We start from the raw sequence: 18,074 nt of genomic DNA on the forward strand, positions 1-18,074 counted from the left end.
AGTTTCATTTTGCTTTGTCTCACCACTACCCACAGTCACACCCCAAGGAGGTAGTGATCACTTTTCTCTTCCCTCCCAGCCCCATGTCCCCCTCCCCTTTCTACACTTGCCAATATGGTAGCTAGCTAGTTCAGGGGTGGGAAGTACACTAGAATATTAGGGGCATTCTACTCCCCCCACCCCAAGGGTCTCTAGCACCTTTTGCCATTGGCTGTCAATTGTTGGCCAGGGAAGGGGGGTCAACAACAAGAGAGAGCCGTCTCGTGTGGCTTCCACTTACTGTTCTGCAGGGATGTAGCCATCCACTAAAGGGCTGCACTCCACACCGGCCACCTTCACATGGGAGGCGATGTCCCGGAATTCCAGACCCAGGTTCTCCCCTCGGATGGTGACCTTGGTGCCCCCTTCCCGAGGACCCGTGACTGGGATTATCTGAAGGGAGGAAGCGCGGTAATTTGACAGGCACCGAGAGAGAGCCATTACCCACTTGCTGGTGGGGCAAGGAGAGGCTTCTGGCTCTTCCCCATCTCTGCCCCATTCCCCGAGTTGGGCCCCTGTCCACGAGGGCACCCAGGTCTGGGACGCTTAATGGCAGGAACTTCGGGTAGAGAAGTCCGTGTTTGGCTGTGGTATTAGGAACAGTGTTCAAATCCCCTCATTCACCTTCCTATTTTGGGGAAGAGATGAGGGGATGGAACATGATATACACCGTTCTCGGGTGATTCATAGAAAATCACGGAATAAAGCCTCCCGGCATTTGCTTGTGTTGTTTCATTCTGAAGGAAAATGAACAACCCTCTTGATGCCCACCGCCCTCCACGCTATGGCAAACCACCAAGTTTTCAAGATCCTTCTCAAATGTCACTTCCCCATAAGCAGTTGTCCCCTCTCTCTCCACTGACATGTACCACTGTCATGGTAACAGTCACTGGTGTCTGATTCCTCATCCTTCAGATCCTGTGTCTCTGAGCTCAGGGATGGTGTCTTACTTCCCATGGACTTCTCAGTGATGGCACTATATTTATCTCTCAAGTTGTCATTGGGCTGAAAACCACAACTACCCAAGCATCTTCCTGGATTTAGAAGAGCATTTGTCACAAGCCCTTTGCCTTCATTGTCTGGCTTGGTTTCTACCAGAGATGGGATTAATTTAGACTTTACCCTCATATACTGGCCAAAATGACTGGCTTTTCCTTCCAAGATGTCACCATTGGTGTTAAAAACCCATGATTGAGATGCTGGGAACCAACAACCAAGGGCCTGCTTTGAGGTAGGTGCCCCATACAGTTCATGCGATCTAATTATGACATCCCGCAGCAGTGACCCTAGTGGCAGAAGACATTCTGTGCCAGCCTCTCCTGGCATTTGAAAGACCAGAGAAGGGCACATTTCCCATTCCTGGTGTCTCTGAACACCAGCAACTGGATATTGGCCAACACCAATGGGATCGCAACTGAAGGAGCCCAGACGGCCCACCTCTTAATGTTTCCTACTCTCTCCACCCCCAAGGGCCACAACTGGCGGCTCCACCCTGGAGGAGGGTGAGAGAAACCAGGCTGGAGGGGCGGCTTTGCGGGGGAAGTCTGTTCACCTACGAGTTAAGATATTTCCTGCTTCTTACCCATGTGTGCACATGTGCACGAGTGAGTGTGCACGTGAGTGCGAGGGTTTTCAAATGCATGTCCCCACTGTAGTGGAAAGACAGATCCCTCGGAGGCAGGGGCCGTTTCTGTGAGAGGGAGGCGGGCAGATATAGGGAGGGCTGGAAGGCGGAGGGTATGTTCTCAAATGCCTGTCCAGCCAGTCCCCAAAGCCCTACTGGCACCTGGCAGGAGTGGCTTCATGATATTCCAGCCCTGGCGTGTTGTCCTGAAAAAGGAGCTTTATCTCTGGCCCAGTCCTTGGTTCCCCGGGCTCCCTGGAGGGCTGACGCCAGTATGGAGCCAGTAAATAGCCTCCGTCACAGGGAGATTTGTTTAATTTGCCATCTCCTCCCTGTGATTTTCTTGGTCTCAGGCCAAGAAGGAAGCAAGTCGTACTGTTTGCTGCAGACACACGGTTAGCAGTCACGTGTGGCGGCCCCCGGGGGTGGTTCTGCGTTAAAGGCTCTGCGGGTGGGGGAAGTTGTAAAGGAGGGGGACTGGGGCACGTAGGGCTCAGGTGCCCTCCTTCCCCAGGTTAAATGCATGTGTTTTGCCTCAACTCGAGAACTGCTGTTGAGATTCCTACCCATGCAGGAGACTGAAGTAGAGTCTGAGGGAGACTCCCCGTGTCTGGAAAACCAGGAACGCGGAGGACAAAGGGACTGAAGGGGGGGGGGCACATACATAGGGCCACCACCGTGGGGCCACTATGCTGGAAGAGGTTGTGCACTCGCAAAGGTCAAGCTCCCTACCTGCCTTTCTCCATCCCTTGTAGGTGTGCACAGCTTGTGAGTGGAGGGGTGAGGGAGTATCTCTATGGGTGCCTTGCCTTTGTGGTGAGAGAGAGCGCTAATCTAGGAATCCAGAGACCAGGGATTCAGGGACCGTTTGATTTATGCTTTGGTGTGAGGGCATTAGCATCTCTGGGCATTACTCTTTGTATCTGGGAAAGGGGGCTGATAACCCTGGCTTTGGCAAGCATTATAACTTGAAATGTGTCCTCTCCAAATCCACCTGTGGAAGTCCAAATGCTCAGTACCTCCAAACGTGGCCTTATTCGGAGAAAAGGTCTTTCTAGAGGTAATCAAGTTGAAATGAGGTCATTAGGGTGGGTTCTAATCCAGCATGACTGGTGGGTGTCCCCATATGAAGAGGGAATTTGGACAGAGACACGCAGAAAGACAATGAGAAAAATTCAGGGAGAAAAGCCAGGAGAGAGGCTGGGGCAGGTCCTCCCGCACAGCCCTCCGAAGGACCGGTCCTGCCCACATCTGGGTCTCAACTTCCAGCCTCCAGAACTGAGAGATAGCAAATTTCTGTCTCTGAAGCCCCTCCGTCTGCGGTACTGTGTGGTGGTAGCCCCAGGAACCATGTGGGGGGGTCGCTGTGAGCACGGACAAAGCAAGGGACAGGAAACTGCTTCGCAAACTGTGAAGGACCACACCAACATCTGGCCTATTATGGTAACTGCCACGGTCAGGCTATTGGATACGTGTGTGTTTGTGAAACTCTGCACAGAGCCACATACCTGTCTATCCTTACTATGTATGTAGGCGAGACAGAACTCCCTTTCCTGTGTTTTTCTCTGCCCCTCTCTGCTTTGTTATTAAAATCAGCAGCCACTAGAGCAAGGGGGCGTTGAGTACCTATAATGTACAAACGCTGTGCTAGAGGCCCAGAGGGTCGCGCTATTGAGACATGCACGCCCCTTCTTTACTGTACCAGGGGAACACGGTGGGAGGTGATGCCTGAGGGGTCTCTCTGCCAGGAGTGGAGAGTGGGGAGATGAAGACACCAGTGGCCTAAATAAACCCCAGGGGCAGTGAACCCCTCGGTGTAGACATGGATGGCAACAGCTTTAACAACGTTGATGATGGACAAGGAGGAGGATGGTGAGACCCCTGTGGGCTGGGCACAGAGCCAGCATTTTGCATGGTTCGGATCTCAGACAATCCTTGTGACTCCTCTGTGAGATGGAACCTTACACCCCTTGCACATGTGAGGAAGCTGAGGCACGAAGGTAGTGATAAATTAGCCCCGGGATACCCAGCAACTGGCTGGCAGAGCTGGGATTCAAGCCCTGTTCTCGGCACGTTTAGCTCTTCCCTGCCTCTCACTGGTCTTTGCTCCATGGCCTATGTCCCCTGAACTGTGCTCCAAATCCATTTCTGCCATCTACCGGCTTAGGTCTTGCTTTGAGTGAGTCCCAAGGTCTCACCGTTTCCACCTTCTCCACCTCCCGAGGGCTGGGCTCTGTGCCCTGGAACCCCATGCACCCTCTGCTCATGGCTGAATGATCGGTGAGGTTGTCCCCGATGGAGCTTAACAGCCTCATCACCCAGATTCTGAGAGACAAAGGGAGAGTGGCCAGGACTTAGAGTCATTTTTGATACTGTTAACATGGAGACTCCAACAGGACAGTGGAGCCCTTCTCTGTGTTCAACCTTCCTTGATAAGGGAGACACCCCTGGACCAAACCCACAGCTTCTGCAGAAGCCGGGCAGGAAAACGAGGATGCCCCCAGCCTGCCCTGGTAATCACTGGGGTGGCTGACACGACGGCGGGGCATGGCTGGTGGGGCCCCAGGCCATGGCAGGGCACGGCTCGGCCACCCAGAGCGGCCCAGAGGACCATGGCTTACCTCTGTGATGCGGGGGTTGGTGCACCTGCTGTTTGCGCCCGACAGCTCCAACCACGGGCTCTCGTGAACGGGGCAGTGCTGCCTCAGGGTGCACTGGCCCTGACTCTGGCACCAGCCGCACTGGAAGTCCGGGTCCGCCTTCAGGCACAGCCCACAGCTCTCCCGCATGGCTCCGCACTTATAGAGGTGAACTGCGGGCAAAGGGCAGAGGGGAAGCGGGAGGGGATGGGACTGTGGACAAGGAGTGCAGTCCCAGCCTCGGATGATGAGACCCAAGCAGCCGTGTCCCTTTAGCCATTCTGACACAGAGAAGAGCAAAAGAGAACTTGGGCCCCAGGCAGCGAAACTTAATCAGAAGTGGGTCTCCCTCCAGAATCATCAGGGCTCTTGTGGCCAGTCCTGCTCACTCCGCCACACCCAGGACCCCTGCCCATGGTGGCCCTGCACCCGAGAGGTCACGGAGCAGTGCACAGGCATAGAGGGCAGGCTCCGAGCCAGAGGGAGAGGGTCACCACTGGGGCAGGGATGGAATAATGTGTGCCCTCGAATGCAGGGCCTCCCCCTCCCTCTGCCCTATCTCCCTGCCGCTGGGGTCCACCTTCCACACCTTTGTTCTGAGCTGGGTTGTCGATGTTGAAGTGTCCGTTCCACACAACTGTCAACTCCACAGGCAGATTGTTGATCTCCATCCCTTCATAGGAATACTGCAGGCAGGTTGGGGGTAGGAAAGAAAAAAGTTGGGTTACAGAAATTTCTAGGGAGAGCTAGCTCTTTGGCCTGGAGTCCACGAGGTGCTTGGGGCTAAGGACCTGCTGTGACTGTGCCTGTGTTTGAGGGCATGTGTGGGGAAGCATGGTTCGGGGAACAGGGTAGGGCGGAGGGGGGCAGGATACTAAGGCAGGGGAGGGGCCAGGCCTGGATGGGACACCCATTTGGAATATGGATTCACCGAGCAGATTAGAGCAGAGCTACCCAACCCTCTTCCACGGACGCTGGCTCACACCAGCTGTCGCTTCCCATCTTCCTCCCTCACTGTCCAGGGGAACCTTGTCATTAGGCCCCACCAGGCCCTTGATTCAACTTGGGAATGTTAATTCCTAGGACAAGGTCAGAGGGGGTGGGTGCTTTATCAAAGACCTAGAGAGGGCTGATCAATTTCCAGGCAGGGGTAGTGGGTGCAGGCACTAGAAATGAAGGGGCCGTACTCTTCAGGGGCTGAGCTGATGGAGGTTAGGAGTCAAGAGAGCTGGTTGTGGCTTAGAGGTGAGGTGGGAAATCCTGTGGACACCCTAGGGACCAAACCTGGGAATTTGGGTCAAGACTCCAAAGGCATGCACTGGCTCAGAGAGGCCAGGCCCCAGCTCTGTGGCTGCCCATGCGGGAGCTACCTCTAGGCCTGGACAGGGTCCCTGCCCAGCTCTCTTCGGAGTCAGTGCCCCACCTGGCTGGGTCTCATCCTTGGGACTGAGTGCTGGGGCAGGGCAGGGAGGGAACAGGGAGTGCCAGCCCCCCCCACATCTGCCTTCTGACAGCAGACACTTCTCAATCCCCAGAGAAGGAGGTAGGTGGCAGGGAATCAGACCCTGCCCAGGGCAGCATTTCCAATCTGTACCTGGTGATTTTCTCATCATTCCACCAGACTCTGCCCTCCACAGGGGGTGAATGGAGGAATGGAACAGAGACAGGTTTTCTGCAGAGGAGGGGCTGGGAGCTGGCAATTTGCTAGAGGGGTTCAGTCCAAGAGACCTGGCCGGAAGTGATGTTTGCAGAGCCAAAGGCTCTTTCAACTCAGTTGCAGTTTGGAGGGGCTGGGGCGTGGGGGTGTTGATGGATATTATGGAGGTAGCTGGTGCCCCCTCCCCAGAGTAAGCGAGCTGCTAGCTTCTCACTAAGAGGCTACGGAACCTTGGGAACGCACAGCCTGTGGAGGGTCTCAGGGCTTGAGATGGTGCCTCTGCCTCTGGAGCCTATCCATAGAGGCTTCTAGAGGAGATGTTACAGTCCTAACCTGGGAAATCGCCCTAAATTCCTGAGTTATTGCTGAGAATGTCCTCCAGTGTGAATACGTCATGACACTATCCTCATACACAACATCAGTGGGATGGTTGTCTAGCCTTCTTCAGGCTCTACCCTAGCACTCCCAAATTTTTCACTAACTCCCTGGAGACACGTGCCCAGACCAGGGAGCCACATTCAGTGTTTGCCCCACAGTGGTGGTGGTTTGCTCTGTACCATCCACTCTCTCATAGAATCTCCCTTGTGACCCGCGACACCAGGGTCTGGGCTCAAGCCGTAGAATAAAGCAAAGCTCCCCAGCCCTGAAGAAACAACCACAGGGACTTTCATGATCGCTCAGCTCAGCTGGTGACTCATAAGCCCTTTGCCCTGTAGTGCAGTTGATCAACTCCCCAGAGATGATGTTCTTTGCTTCTGGGTCAGACTGAGTCCTTCTAAGGCATCCTGAGCTTTCTCACAAAACCTCTTCCTCTCTAGACTGGTGGTTCTCAGGGTGGTCTGTGGGCCACAGTCTTCAGAATCACTCAGGGGGCCTAACCACGGGTCCCAGGGCCTCTCCCTACACCTGCTGGATTGGAAGATGGGAATGCATTTCAAACAGGCAACTCTGTGACTCCAGTACTTCGGGGAGTTAGAGACTCACCACTCACACTCCCTGTGGTCTGCTAGAAGCAGGGGACAGCGGCCTGAGGGTGGAGAGATGTTGCAGGAGCAAGAGACAGGCCGGGGGAGAGGAGGGAGGGAAGGGGAGAGGGACAGACTTTTCCAGATCTCCCTCCCACTCCCTCCCCTAGCCAAGCTCCACTTCCTCTCCTTCCCATCCCTGTTTCCATCTCCCTCCTCCAAGGCCCCAGTGCAGGAAGACTGCTAAGGGAAGGTGCTAAGGGCTGGCTTGAGGCTGTTCTGCCTCTACCTCCAGGAGGGATGCTGGTGGTGCCTAAGTCAGGATCCAAGCCTGGCTCCTGCTTCTCAGGCCTGGGTCTGGCCAGGATTCAATGTGGAAGCAGCAGGTGGTGACCAGGGGCCCCCATCAACCAAAGATCAATAGAACCTTCAGGCCTCTCTCAGAAAGGCCCGGAAATCCCCCAGAGATTCTGCATACGTATGCATGTGTGTTTGTGTGCACACACGTATTCACATGCAGCTGACTTGAGAAGAGCTCACAGCACAAATCTATGTTACCTGCGTATTCACACACGCATGCACACACATACGGGCACATACCGCAACAGAGGGGTTCCGCAGTGACCGCCTGTGTGAATGTGAGCAAATGATGTAAGTCTCAGTTTCCCCATCTGTGACGTGGGAATTATGAACAGTGCAGACCCAACAGGACTCTTTTGAGGGTTCAAGATAACCATCCAATGCGCTGAGCACAGTGCCTGTCACAAGGAATGAGCACTCAAATATGACTGTGTGTTTAGTCTACGCATATACATTTGGGGATGCCGTCCAAAAATATGCTCGTGTTCCCTGTGTTTGTGTTTATGTGAAGTAATAATAGCAGGCATTTATTGAGTGTTTATGCACCAGACTCTTGGTACATATGGGATGAACGCACACGAGCATGCTTCTGTGTTTTGGAGTGCATGTGTGTGTTTGCACGCATTTAATTTTCAAGGAAAATTGAAAATACAAGACTTCAAGGATCAAATATGCTTGGCATTGCTTTATCTTTTTATCGCCCATTCCTGGGATCTTGACTATGAAATATTATAGAAGCCATTAACCCCTGGTGCTCCCCACCACCTCCTCCCTCTAGAGGGAGGTCACTGTCATTCCTGGAGGTTTTTTCCCCATGACCTGCGTCCTGCAGCAGGAGGGGGCCGACAGCTGGGGAGCCTGGACCACTGGCTCCCATCCCCCAGGAACCCCCACCTCTGCTTCATTTAGCATTTATATAGCTCTCCGCAATCAGCGGGCAGTTAATCTGCACAAAACCCAGAACTAAGGGGAGAATGTTTCAGGCTCTCAGGGGCCAGGAGGTTAAGTGTCTCAATCAAGGTCTGGCACATCACAGCCCAGCTAGGGGATGATGTTGTTCATTACCTCGGGAAAGGGTGAGCCTCTACCTTGTCAAGCAAAGACAAGACCTATTTAATTTGGACATTCTTTCCACTAACCATTCCCTGTTCTGAGCTCTGAGATGTTGTGCTGGAAAATTCTACCATTCAGGCGGACAGATCTGAACAACGGAAGAAGCTTGTGTATCCTCCGAGACCATCCCCAGGACCCCCGATGGCTCAGCAGACCCCTTCCCAGCTGTGTTCCAGTAAAGCAGGGAGGGGGCCAAGTTACCTCCCCATCCTTGTTCTGCACCTAGTAAACTGGGACACGGAGAGGAGATGGGCCGCTGCTGTGGGTTGGTGGAGGCTGGGGGGGGGATGGAGCTGGCTGCCCCCTGCGGCCCCCTTGCTCCTGTGATTGCTGGTGCCTGAGAGGCGGGGACTGGGCACTATTATTAGAAGCACTTGTCATTTCCCTGGAGCCTTGGTCTAAAGGAGGCCAAGAATACCCACAGTTGTTCCTCCCTCCAATTGCTGCCTGTGAGCTGCCCTGTTTTCCTCCTACAGCCACTGCTGCCCCCCCCCCCCGCCCCGCACCGAGGGCTCCAGCGATGGCCCAGGGCCTGTCCCCAAAATGTGGCCTGGAGACGAACTGCCTGCCCACCCAGCCTAGTATCCCACCCATGTGGAGTTTTCCTGTGTCTCTTTTCCTTCTCTGCTTTCCTCTGAGATCTCTGTCACCCCTCTTCCTCTGTCATCACAAACTCGGGGGTTTTGTTGGATTTCTCCAGTGGCCCCCCTCCATTCCAGAAAGCTCAGGTATTGAAGAAGTGAAACAACAAAACTCCTCCCACAGTCCTGTCTGAGGCACATCAGACCTTGTTCCCAAGGATAGCACCAAGGCTGGGTATAAAGCGCTCAGTTGCTATTTTTTGCCCAACCTTTGATTGGTGGGGGTGTGTGTTACGAAGCTGGGTTGACTTTCTGAATTTGCTATTTACTTGCTGTGTGACCTGGGGCTGGTCACATGCCCTCTCTGGGCTGCAGAGATTCCCCTCTGTTACAGATCACAAGCAGACACCCTCTCAAGTCTATTCCTGCTCTGGTAATATGTTGTCCTCTATAACTATGGTAACAGAGGCTTGCGGCTGATTATGACCCCAAAGTTTTTTAAGGACGTCACTTGATGGCAAGTGGTATCCTGGCCAAGAACAGCATTTAAACTGAGATCCTTGAAAAAGAGAGGCTCCTGGGAAGAGCCAGGGCTGAGCCCTCCTGAAGTGCATGATATTCCAGCAGGTTCTGGTAGATACAGGGAACTTTTCCTGGAATCTACCCTTTGTGGGGTATACCTCCTGTCTCCTCACATTCTAAGACTTTAAAATGGTACAGAAACAAACTTCCCCATCACCTTCCTCATGAGGGTGTTGAAATAAGAGAGGCTGAGCTGTTTTGGGAGCAGCAACCTTAGTAAGATACTGTAAACCAGCCCATAGCAAGTGGGAGACCTCAGACAGATTCCTAGCTCCAAGGGCCAGAGTTCAGGGTCCTGCAGGGACGGCGGGGGGATGTGCAGGGAGCCTGGGAATCATGTCCTCTTGTTGGTGGTCAGAGCCTGGGGCCGCAGGCCTCCAGCCCCTCCACATGTTTCTACTGTGGTCCTGCTGATACAAGAAGTCTCCTGGAAGTGGATCTGAACTTGCCTGAGCCCCTGCACTCAGGAAGCCAGCCAGCTGGGCAAGACCCCTATGGGGGGCCTGGGGCCTCTCAGGGCTGAAAGCAGATTTGACCGCTGTGTCCAGGGGCATCAGGCTTCCAGATCGTGAAATCCCCAAGTAAGGAGCTGTGTGTGACCAGCAGATTTTGTCAATCCCCAGGATTCAACGTCAGACAAGCAGATGTCCAGCAGCACCTCCCCCTTGTCCCTATGGTACTGACCAGGATGTCGGGAGAGGCACCCTGCGGAGGCACCCCAGACGAGGGACCCACCCCACCTGTCAGGGATGCTGGGCTCCATTCTGTGTTCTCAGGAGGCTCCAACTTTGCCCCCACAGTCAGGGCAATGTGACCCCTAGGGGGCTCGTTCAGTGAGTCAGGCCTGGCTCAGGAGTGCTGAGGGCCATTGGTAGAAAGGCAGTGGGTCCCGAGGCACTGAGTTCTGACCAAGGAGTTTATAGGATGAACTCAGGCTGCTATATGGGGTGCCCTCGTCTGTTTAACTGAGCCAGATGAAGCCCGGGGCCATGAGGCCCAGTCTTGTGTCTGGGGAACAAGGGCTCTCCATCGTCAGAGGCCACAGACTCTGTCCTCCCTCTTGGGCCAGGTTCCCTGGGGCAGTGTCTCTGATGAAACAGACTTTTCTACGTCGTTTAAACCCCTATCTGCCTTCTGCTGACTCACATGTGGAACTCAGGCTTTTTCTTCCCACAGGAACTTGCTTATTTAGGGGAGAATCACTTGAGCCAAACCCTTGGGGCTGGTCTGGTTGGCTTCAGGATTTATGAGGAAACCGGAGGTGTTTAATATCCCATTTGCTTGTGGGTTTAATCTGGAATGCTGCAGAAATCTGCCAAACAGCCTGGCCACCAGGACAGGAGGGAGATGTACCTGTGGGAGCTGTGGGGACACATCTGGGGTTTCAGGGGTTGGGACATTAATTGCCAGTTCAATCCCTGTAATGCTGAGCGACCTTGGGCAAGCATGTGGGCCTCTCTGACCTCCACTTACGCTTAGAGTTTTTCCGTGAGCTGCTTTGTTCAGGACTCTCTTGGTCCCATATCACATCCCTAAATACAGTCACCACATATAAGCACCCCGCAGCAACATGAAGGATGAATGGGAGGCAGTGTGACACAGGAGGAGACCCTGAATCCAGGCCCAGCCCCACCCTTCCCTAGCCATGTGACCTTAGACATTTCGATCTTTTTCTGGGCCAGGGTGGGTTACCCTGAGGCGCATGCAACTTCAGCCCCTTCTCAGGTCTGCCTATATATCAAATTTTGTATTTATTACATTTTATTCATAAAAGAGGGTCCCCCAGATTGTGTAAGTTTCAGCCCCATGAATCTAGACCTGCCCTTGCTTCTGGGCCTCCAGGTTTTCATTCGCACGGTGAGGAAGAATATTAAGGTTTCCTACAGTTTGAACATGTTATGAGTCTATAAGCCTAATGTTTGTCTCTGAGCGGTCTGGGTGCATAGAGGTGGCCCAGAAAGAGGATGAGAGAGAGAACAGAGCAGTGGCTGGGGAGACCACACGGTCGGCAGGGGAGCAGCCACGCAGGAAAGGTGGTGCAGGGGCTGCTGACCTGTCTTTGGTCAGGCATGGGCTTGATGTGGATGTTCTAAGCCCCGGGCAGGTTTGTGCTGATCGAAGCAGCAACCCCTGGCTAGCTCCATCCTGTTCCACTGCTCCCTTTGCAGGTGTTTGGTCTGTCTTGCTGGGAAATGGCCTCTGTGCAGATACGAAGGGAGCAGTGGGCCTCTGCCGGCTCAGATGGGGCCCTCGGGTCAGCCCCGGTGGGAAGACAGGGCCCAGGGACTCCAGAGCTGGTCTCTGGAAGGAGGATGGACACGGATGTTCCCGGAGCTGAACACACCGTGCAAACACCTCTCTCTGCCCACGGACAGCACTCAGCAGCCCCATGGCTGGTCCATAATCCCCTGCCACCGCGGCCCCTGCCTTTGACAGAGGACCCTCTTTACCATAACCATGGGCAGACAGACCTCAGAGCCTAGCACTCTGCTGGGGTGGGCATAAGAGGCTGGGCCGGGCAAGCAAGGGTGGGGGAAGCAGTGAGGCAGGGAGCTCATTTTGTGGGTGTTTGGGGAAGCCCTGCAGAGCTGAGCTGATTTGGGGGTGCACGAGGGGGGCTCAGGCGGCCCGGGAGTGGCAGGGCTAGGGGCACTCACAGAGGTGTTCTGGCACTGCACGCTGGAGCTGTTGAAGCGTAGGGCGGGCACCCTCTGCTCGCTGCCCTGGATGTTGAGGATGCATTCATACCCGCGCTGCCCAGACTGTGGCTGGGGAAGGTTCTTGGCCTTGAGAGTGATTGGCTTGATCACCTCCACGGGTACCAGGATCTTGTCCACTCGCAGCAGCTGGGGGCAGTCCTGGAACAGACAGCACAGCTCAGGCTGGGGAGTGGGAAGCCAAAGGTGCAGGGGTCTCTCCGGACACAGCCCCGATGTTTGCCCTGTTCCACCCTCCCTCGGACACACCCACAGAAGGTTCAAGGCACTGGGGCCCATCCTCAGCCTCTGTGTGGGAGGGAATGGTCCGAGAAATCCCAGACTCTACAGTCACCTCCGGGAGGCCACTTCTCACTGAGGTTGTCTCCTGCTCTCTTCAGTTTTCAATTTAATGCCCTCCAGACTCTGACACTCCTGGTTGCCTCTTCCCAGCACCCCTCTGACCCTAGCGGAGACACACTCAGCCGCTGGGTGTCCCGGGTCGCACTTCGGGCTTCAGTCCTAGGCTGCCAAGAGTTGGGACAGAGAGACCCTCCACAAGTGAGCTGTGGGCCCCAGCTCTGGAATGTGAGTCTGGACCACAGCAGGGGGGTGGCCAGGAGGGTCTTCCATACATGGCTGAGTTTGGCAATTGGGAATGTTCTGGAATGAGGCCCAGAGGCCTTTTAAGATCCCTCCGAGGTTGGCCTGACCCCAAGGAAATGCCCCTCAGAGAAGATACACAGGGAGAACCCCTGGGATGCTAGCAATGAACACACTCATTCCTCAGGCTGAGTGGGGTCCGTTGGGCCTTGGGGGGAGGGAGGAAATGACTGGGCCCTTTTCCCTGAGGCAATCAGCTCTGTCCAGGAAGGGCTGGGAGGCAGGGAATGGGTCAAATACGGAGTGTGGGTGTTCTGTCCTCTTTGCAGAGGTGGGGGCTGGCGTGTGGCTGGATTCTGAGGAGCCGAATAGAAGAGAGTCAGTATGCCAGGCCTGATCGGCATGGGCAGGAGTGAGGACACAAGCAGGGCCTGGGTCCCCCAGACAGACCATCCCCCAGACTACTGCTGTGGCACTGTTCGGGGCATGCTGAGACAGATGGCTTCAAAGCACGGTATACACATCCTTCCTGAGGATGCTGCCCTCAGCAGAGGCTGCTGGCTCCTGACCCCAGCACTCCTCCTCAGCAGACTGAGGCAGAAAGGAGGTTGAGGCAGAACAGCAGACTGGAGGGGTTGCAGGCAATCAGGCAACTGGCAGCTGTCCCTCCTGGGTCTGAAGGCAAACATGAACCCCTTCTGTCACTGAAAGCTAGGAGGGAGAAGACCCACACTCTAGTGCCTCCTGAGCTTCTGGACGGCTATGGAACCCTGAATACATCACATCCCCACTTGGAGACTCAACTTCCTTATCTCTCGATCCGATGGGCTCCAAGCACCCATTCAGCTCTTACCAGTCCTGATTCCATGATTTGGGGTGGTCTCACCTCTGTCCTTCTTGATTACCATGGAGCCTGACCAGAGAGGAGCAAGTGTCCCAGGCCCATGAAACTAACCCCCTCTCTCCTTCAGGCTGCCCATACCTTTATTTTAAAAGGCAGGTAGGAGAGAAGCAGAAGAGCAGGCAATCCCACTTCTGGATATATACCCAAAAGAGTTGAGAGCAGAGACTAGAACAGATGCTCGCTCACTCATGTTTGTAGTAACATTATTCACAACAGCCAAAAGGTGGAAGTAGCTCAAGTGTCCATGAGTGGATGAATGGATAAACAACATGTGATATATACTTACAATGGAATAGGATTCCATCTTAAAAGGAAGAAAAAATTTTATTATTATTATTATTTGGGGGAGAGAGAGAGAGAGAGAGAGCACTTGCTAGGAGGGGAGAGGGGCAGAGGGAGAAAGAGAATCTTAAGCAGGTTCCACAATCAGCGTGGAGCCCGACACGGGGCTCAATCCCATGACCCTGCGATCATGACCTGAGTCGAAATCAAGAGTCAGATGCTCACCGAACTGAGCCACCCAGGCCCCCCCAAAAGGAAGGAAATTTTAACACACAACAGGTGTGAATCTTGAAAATGTTATACTAAATGAAATAAACCAGTCACAATAGGACAGATATCACATGATTCCACTCATATGAAGCACCTAGAATAATCAAATTCATAGAGACAGAATGGTGCTTTCTGGGGGAGGGGAAATGGGGAGTTAGTGTTTCAGGGGGACAGGGTTTCGTTCGGTTGGGGAAGGTGAAAATGTTCCAGAGACGGATGGTGGGGATGGTTGCACAACAGTGTGAATGTACTTAATGCCACAGATCTGCACTTAAAACTGGCTAAGATGGTAAGTTTTATGTGTGTATTTTTCCATGATTAAAAATAAAAAACACAGAGGAGCAGCAGGAGGCAGGCCAGCAGGAGGGGAGAAGGAGCGGAGCAGTGAACCTGGCATGCGGTCCTAAGGCTCTAAAGTGCACGGTCTCCAGGGACCTGGAGGTCCCACATGGAGAGAGTCTTAGAAGCTCCATTCTGTGTCCCCCGCCCCAGCAAGATGAGAACACAGGACACGTAGAAGACAGGAATGATATAGTGACTAGGATGAAGCTCAGGACTGGGGCAGGAGGTGTGTGATGGCGGAGGATCAAGAGAGAAGATCCACGAAAAGCAGGGAGTTTCTAGCCAGAGGGTCCTGACTCCGCTCCTCCCTTTACCTGAGGCCCTGGGCAGCTCTCCTCTCTCTAAAGCAAGCACAAGCCTGACCTTCCCTCCTGCTGCATCCATGTCTGCATATGGTTGCATTTGGAGTAAGAGAAATCCTGGATCTCTCACTTCCATCTCCTACAGCAAAATGTTGCTGCCCTTGAACGATGTTCAGAAAGTGTCTCGAATCTGAGAGTCCTCTGGACCAACCTAATGGATCCCTTCTACTTTGCAAAGGGGAAATCAAGGCAGGGAGAGGACAAGTAATGGTCAGTATCAGCAGACATGCTGGCAGCTGAAGTTGAATGTCAACCCACTATCTTTCCTACCCTTAATGAAAGAGGCAAGTTCCTACTGGTGGGCCGGACCCCCTCAGGATGGGGTGGCGGGTCCGGAAGGATCTCCCCGAGCATAGCAGGACAGGGGAGCTGCAACACCCTCCTGTGGGGGCTGGGACTTGGCCTCCGGCTGGGCTGCTTCTAGTGGGTGTGATAGGATGTGGGTAGAAGCATAAGCCTCTCTTCCTCTGGAAGATTCTCTCTGAGGCTTGGCACACGTTCTTTAATGAGTCCTGATTGCCAGTGGCCCCATAAAGGCCTAGTTTGCATATAAAAAGGTTGGCAGGTCTGAGAGTAAGTTCATTAATAATAATTGGAGAGGCCCAGGGCTGGGCTGGGCCCATTTTCCTCTGGTGGTACTGCCGATTGACCCCGGTGTCCCTCCTAATAGAGATGTAAAATGGCAATTTTTCCCTAGGCAGTAAGGCATGAAGGGACCATTGCCACCACACTGCCCCTTCCTCCCATCCCAGCTCCTCAGATCCTGACCTGCCTCACGCTGAGATCTCAGGTCCAAACCACCTCTTGCTCGTGGGAAGGTGCAGGGAAACCTCCCTGTTTCTCTGACTGTGTCTCCAGACCTGACTTCCCAGCACCTCCACGGCAGGCTGGGGTTCAGACAATCACCTCTGAGAGTCCTTAACTGGAAGAACCTGGCTGGGGAGCCACTGATCTCTGAATGCAAGGCTATCTTCTTCCTGCTAGTTTCAGAATCTTGCAAGGGCTCTAGTCATTGCTTGGCTTAACTGAAAGTGGGGATTAAAATCTCCTCCTCCAAAGGGTTTTTGGTGGGGAGGTGTTCCATGAACTACCACATATAAAGTGCCTGACACAGAGACAGCAAACATTCAACAAATGTTTGTTCTTTCCTCATCTACTGCCTGACCAGCTCAGGCCGCACCTTGTCCCTCATCTACTCCCTTTTCCTACCTCACTTCCAAAGGATCCATCTCCCCTGCTACTACCTCTGTGTGCTTTTCCATAAACACCCCATCAGCTCCCACTGTCCAGCTCTTCCCACCCCTTATGAGCTTCAGAGCCTGGCAACTCCAACAGCTCTAAGTGCCCCAAACACAGGGGGACAGGTACAGAGGCCCCGGGTCCATCCACTGCTGCTCTCTAACAGCAGTTCCCTCTTCTGGAAGGTGACATCCTATAGCTGCATGTTCCATATGCTCTGTGATGGGACCTCTGCCAACCAATTACGTGGCCTTGGACAAGTCCCCCTCAAACCCTCTGGGTCTCCTCGGCCACAGAATAGAGAAGCTGGTTTGGATCCAATGAATTTTATGGTCCTAGTTCTATTATTAACCCAATAGATGAACTATGACATGTCATTTTATAGCCTTGCTGAAGCTCAGTTTTCCCATCTCTAGACTGGGATAACAATGTCTGCTCAACCAGGTGGAAGTGTGGTATTCAAAGTATCGAACAGCTGAATGAACACTGGAGGGGCTGGAGGGGGAGCCTTCCGGAAGTGGCCATTTACCTATCAGTAGGGAAGTATTTTAATATTTAATAACTGGCGCATTGCAACCTGGTACAGTCATACAGGCGGTGTGGCTCTGGTAGGCAGTGTGTGATGCTGTTATGATTCTAGTCAACACGGTACAAGGGATTCAAGGCTTCAATCCAGTGCACATTTCGCCACCTCCATCACCTTCCACGCGCTTTCCTGTTTGCTATCTTGTTTCACGGCCAACACATACGATCACGGCCACATTCATGGTAAAAGAACCAAGGACACCCATGACCTCGTTCAGTTCCCACAATGACAAGGAACAAAATATTTTCACCAGATCATCTTACTGATTTTTGTCCCCAGATGATTATCTAGCCCCCCATACAGAATTCCTCAAAAACATAATATTTTTCTCCTCCTTCTCCTTCTTCTTCTTCTTCTTCTTCTTCTTCTTCTTCTTCTTCTTCTTCTTCTTCCTCTTCTTCTTTTTTCAAGGAAGAGATTACTCTGAACTATAAATGGAAAGGGCGAGCTCTTGGAGGTGGAGAGCACCTGCATTTAACAAGATTATTTGGAGACAAATGCATACGTTCAAGAACCAGATTCCCCTGGAGGCTGTTTTGCTTGTGGCTACATTCTGCAGTTGTAAGAACTGAGGGCTGAGAGTGGCTGTGGCGTGAAGTGAAAGAAAATCTTCAGTGTCTTGGCTTTTAGGAGGTGGCTCCGGCGGGCTCCAGGTCGACCGTCCAGCCCCACGCACGTTTTGGTTTTCAGGGAAATGCACACGGAAGTAAAGATAGCAATGCTAATGGCAGGGAGCAGGAACATCAAGCCAAAGTATGAAAGCACAAAGATGCCTTTCTATCTACCATGTCCAGCATGTCAGCGGCTGCTTTATACAGAGGTTTCATTGCATATTTAAATAATTGAACAAGGACATAAAGCACGCTGCTGAGCTGAGAGAGAAAAGAAAGACTGCCCTTAGGGCTAGTGCTGCCTGGGGAGGCAGGTGGTAGGCTTGTGGATTTACAGCCCCCCCGTGTGTGTACAAGATGAGGGCTCTAATTCTCCTAGTTGTTACGGCAAGATTGGGGAAATGTGAAGCTCTGGGGGGAGTGCAGGGCAGGGGCAGCTAAGGAATAAGTGATTTGCGGGGCATCACTCGCCACAACTGTCGCCTCAGCCCCCATCAATTCCAAAGAAGCCAGCCCTAGCCCCAGCCAACCCCCCAAATTTACACTCACCTTCTCAGACCCATGATGCCCAATACAAAAATGTAACGCGCCATATATTTTCTTGCTGTTCCCCAAGTTT

General features: G+C 53.3%; 1 protein-coding gene across 1 annotated transcript in view; it reads right to left on the minus strand.

The window, feature by feature from the left end:
- Positions 1 to 18,074, minus strand: part of PLXNA4 (plexin A4) — a 438,400-nt gene that overhangs the window by 69,316 nt on the left and 351,010 nt on the right. The window contains exons 10-13 of the mRNA XM_030308459.1: positions 12,218 to 12,418; positions 4,892 to 4,988; positions 4,285 to 4,475; positions 281 to 432 (exon numbers count right to left, since the gene is read on the minus strand). Coding sequence (XP_030164319.1) covers positions 281 to 432; positions 4,285 to 4,475; positions 4,892 to 4,988; positions 12,218 to 12,418 — 641 coding nt within the window. The remainder of the gene's footprint in view (positions 1 to 280; positions 433 to 4,284; positions 4,476 to 4,891; positions 4,989 to 12,217; positions 12,419 to 18,074) is intronic.

The sequence above is a fragment of the Lynx canadensis genome, chromosome A2, assembly GCF_007474595.2.
Source record: "Lynx canadensis isolate LIC74 chromosome A2, mLynCan4.pri.v2, whole genome shotgun sequence".
NCBI lineage: Eukaryota > Metazoa > Chordata > Mammalia > Carnivora > Felidae > Lynx > Lynx canadensis.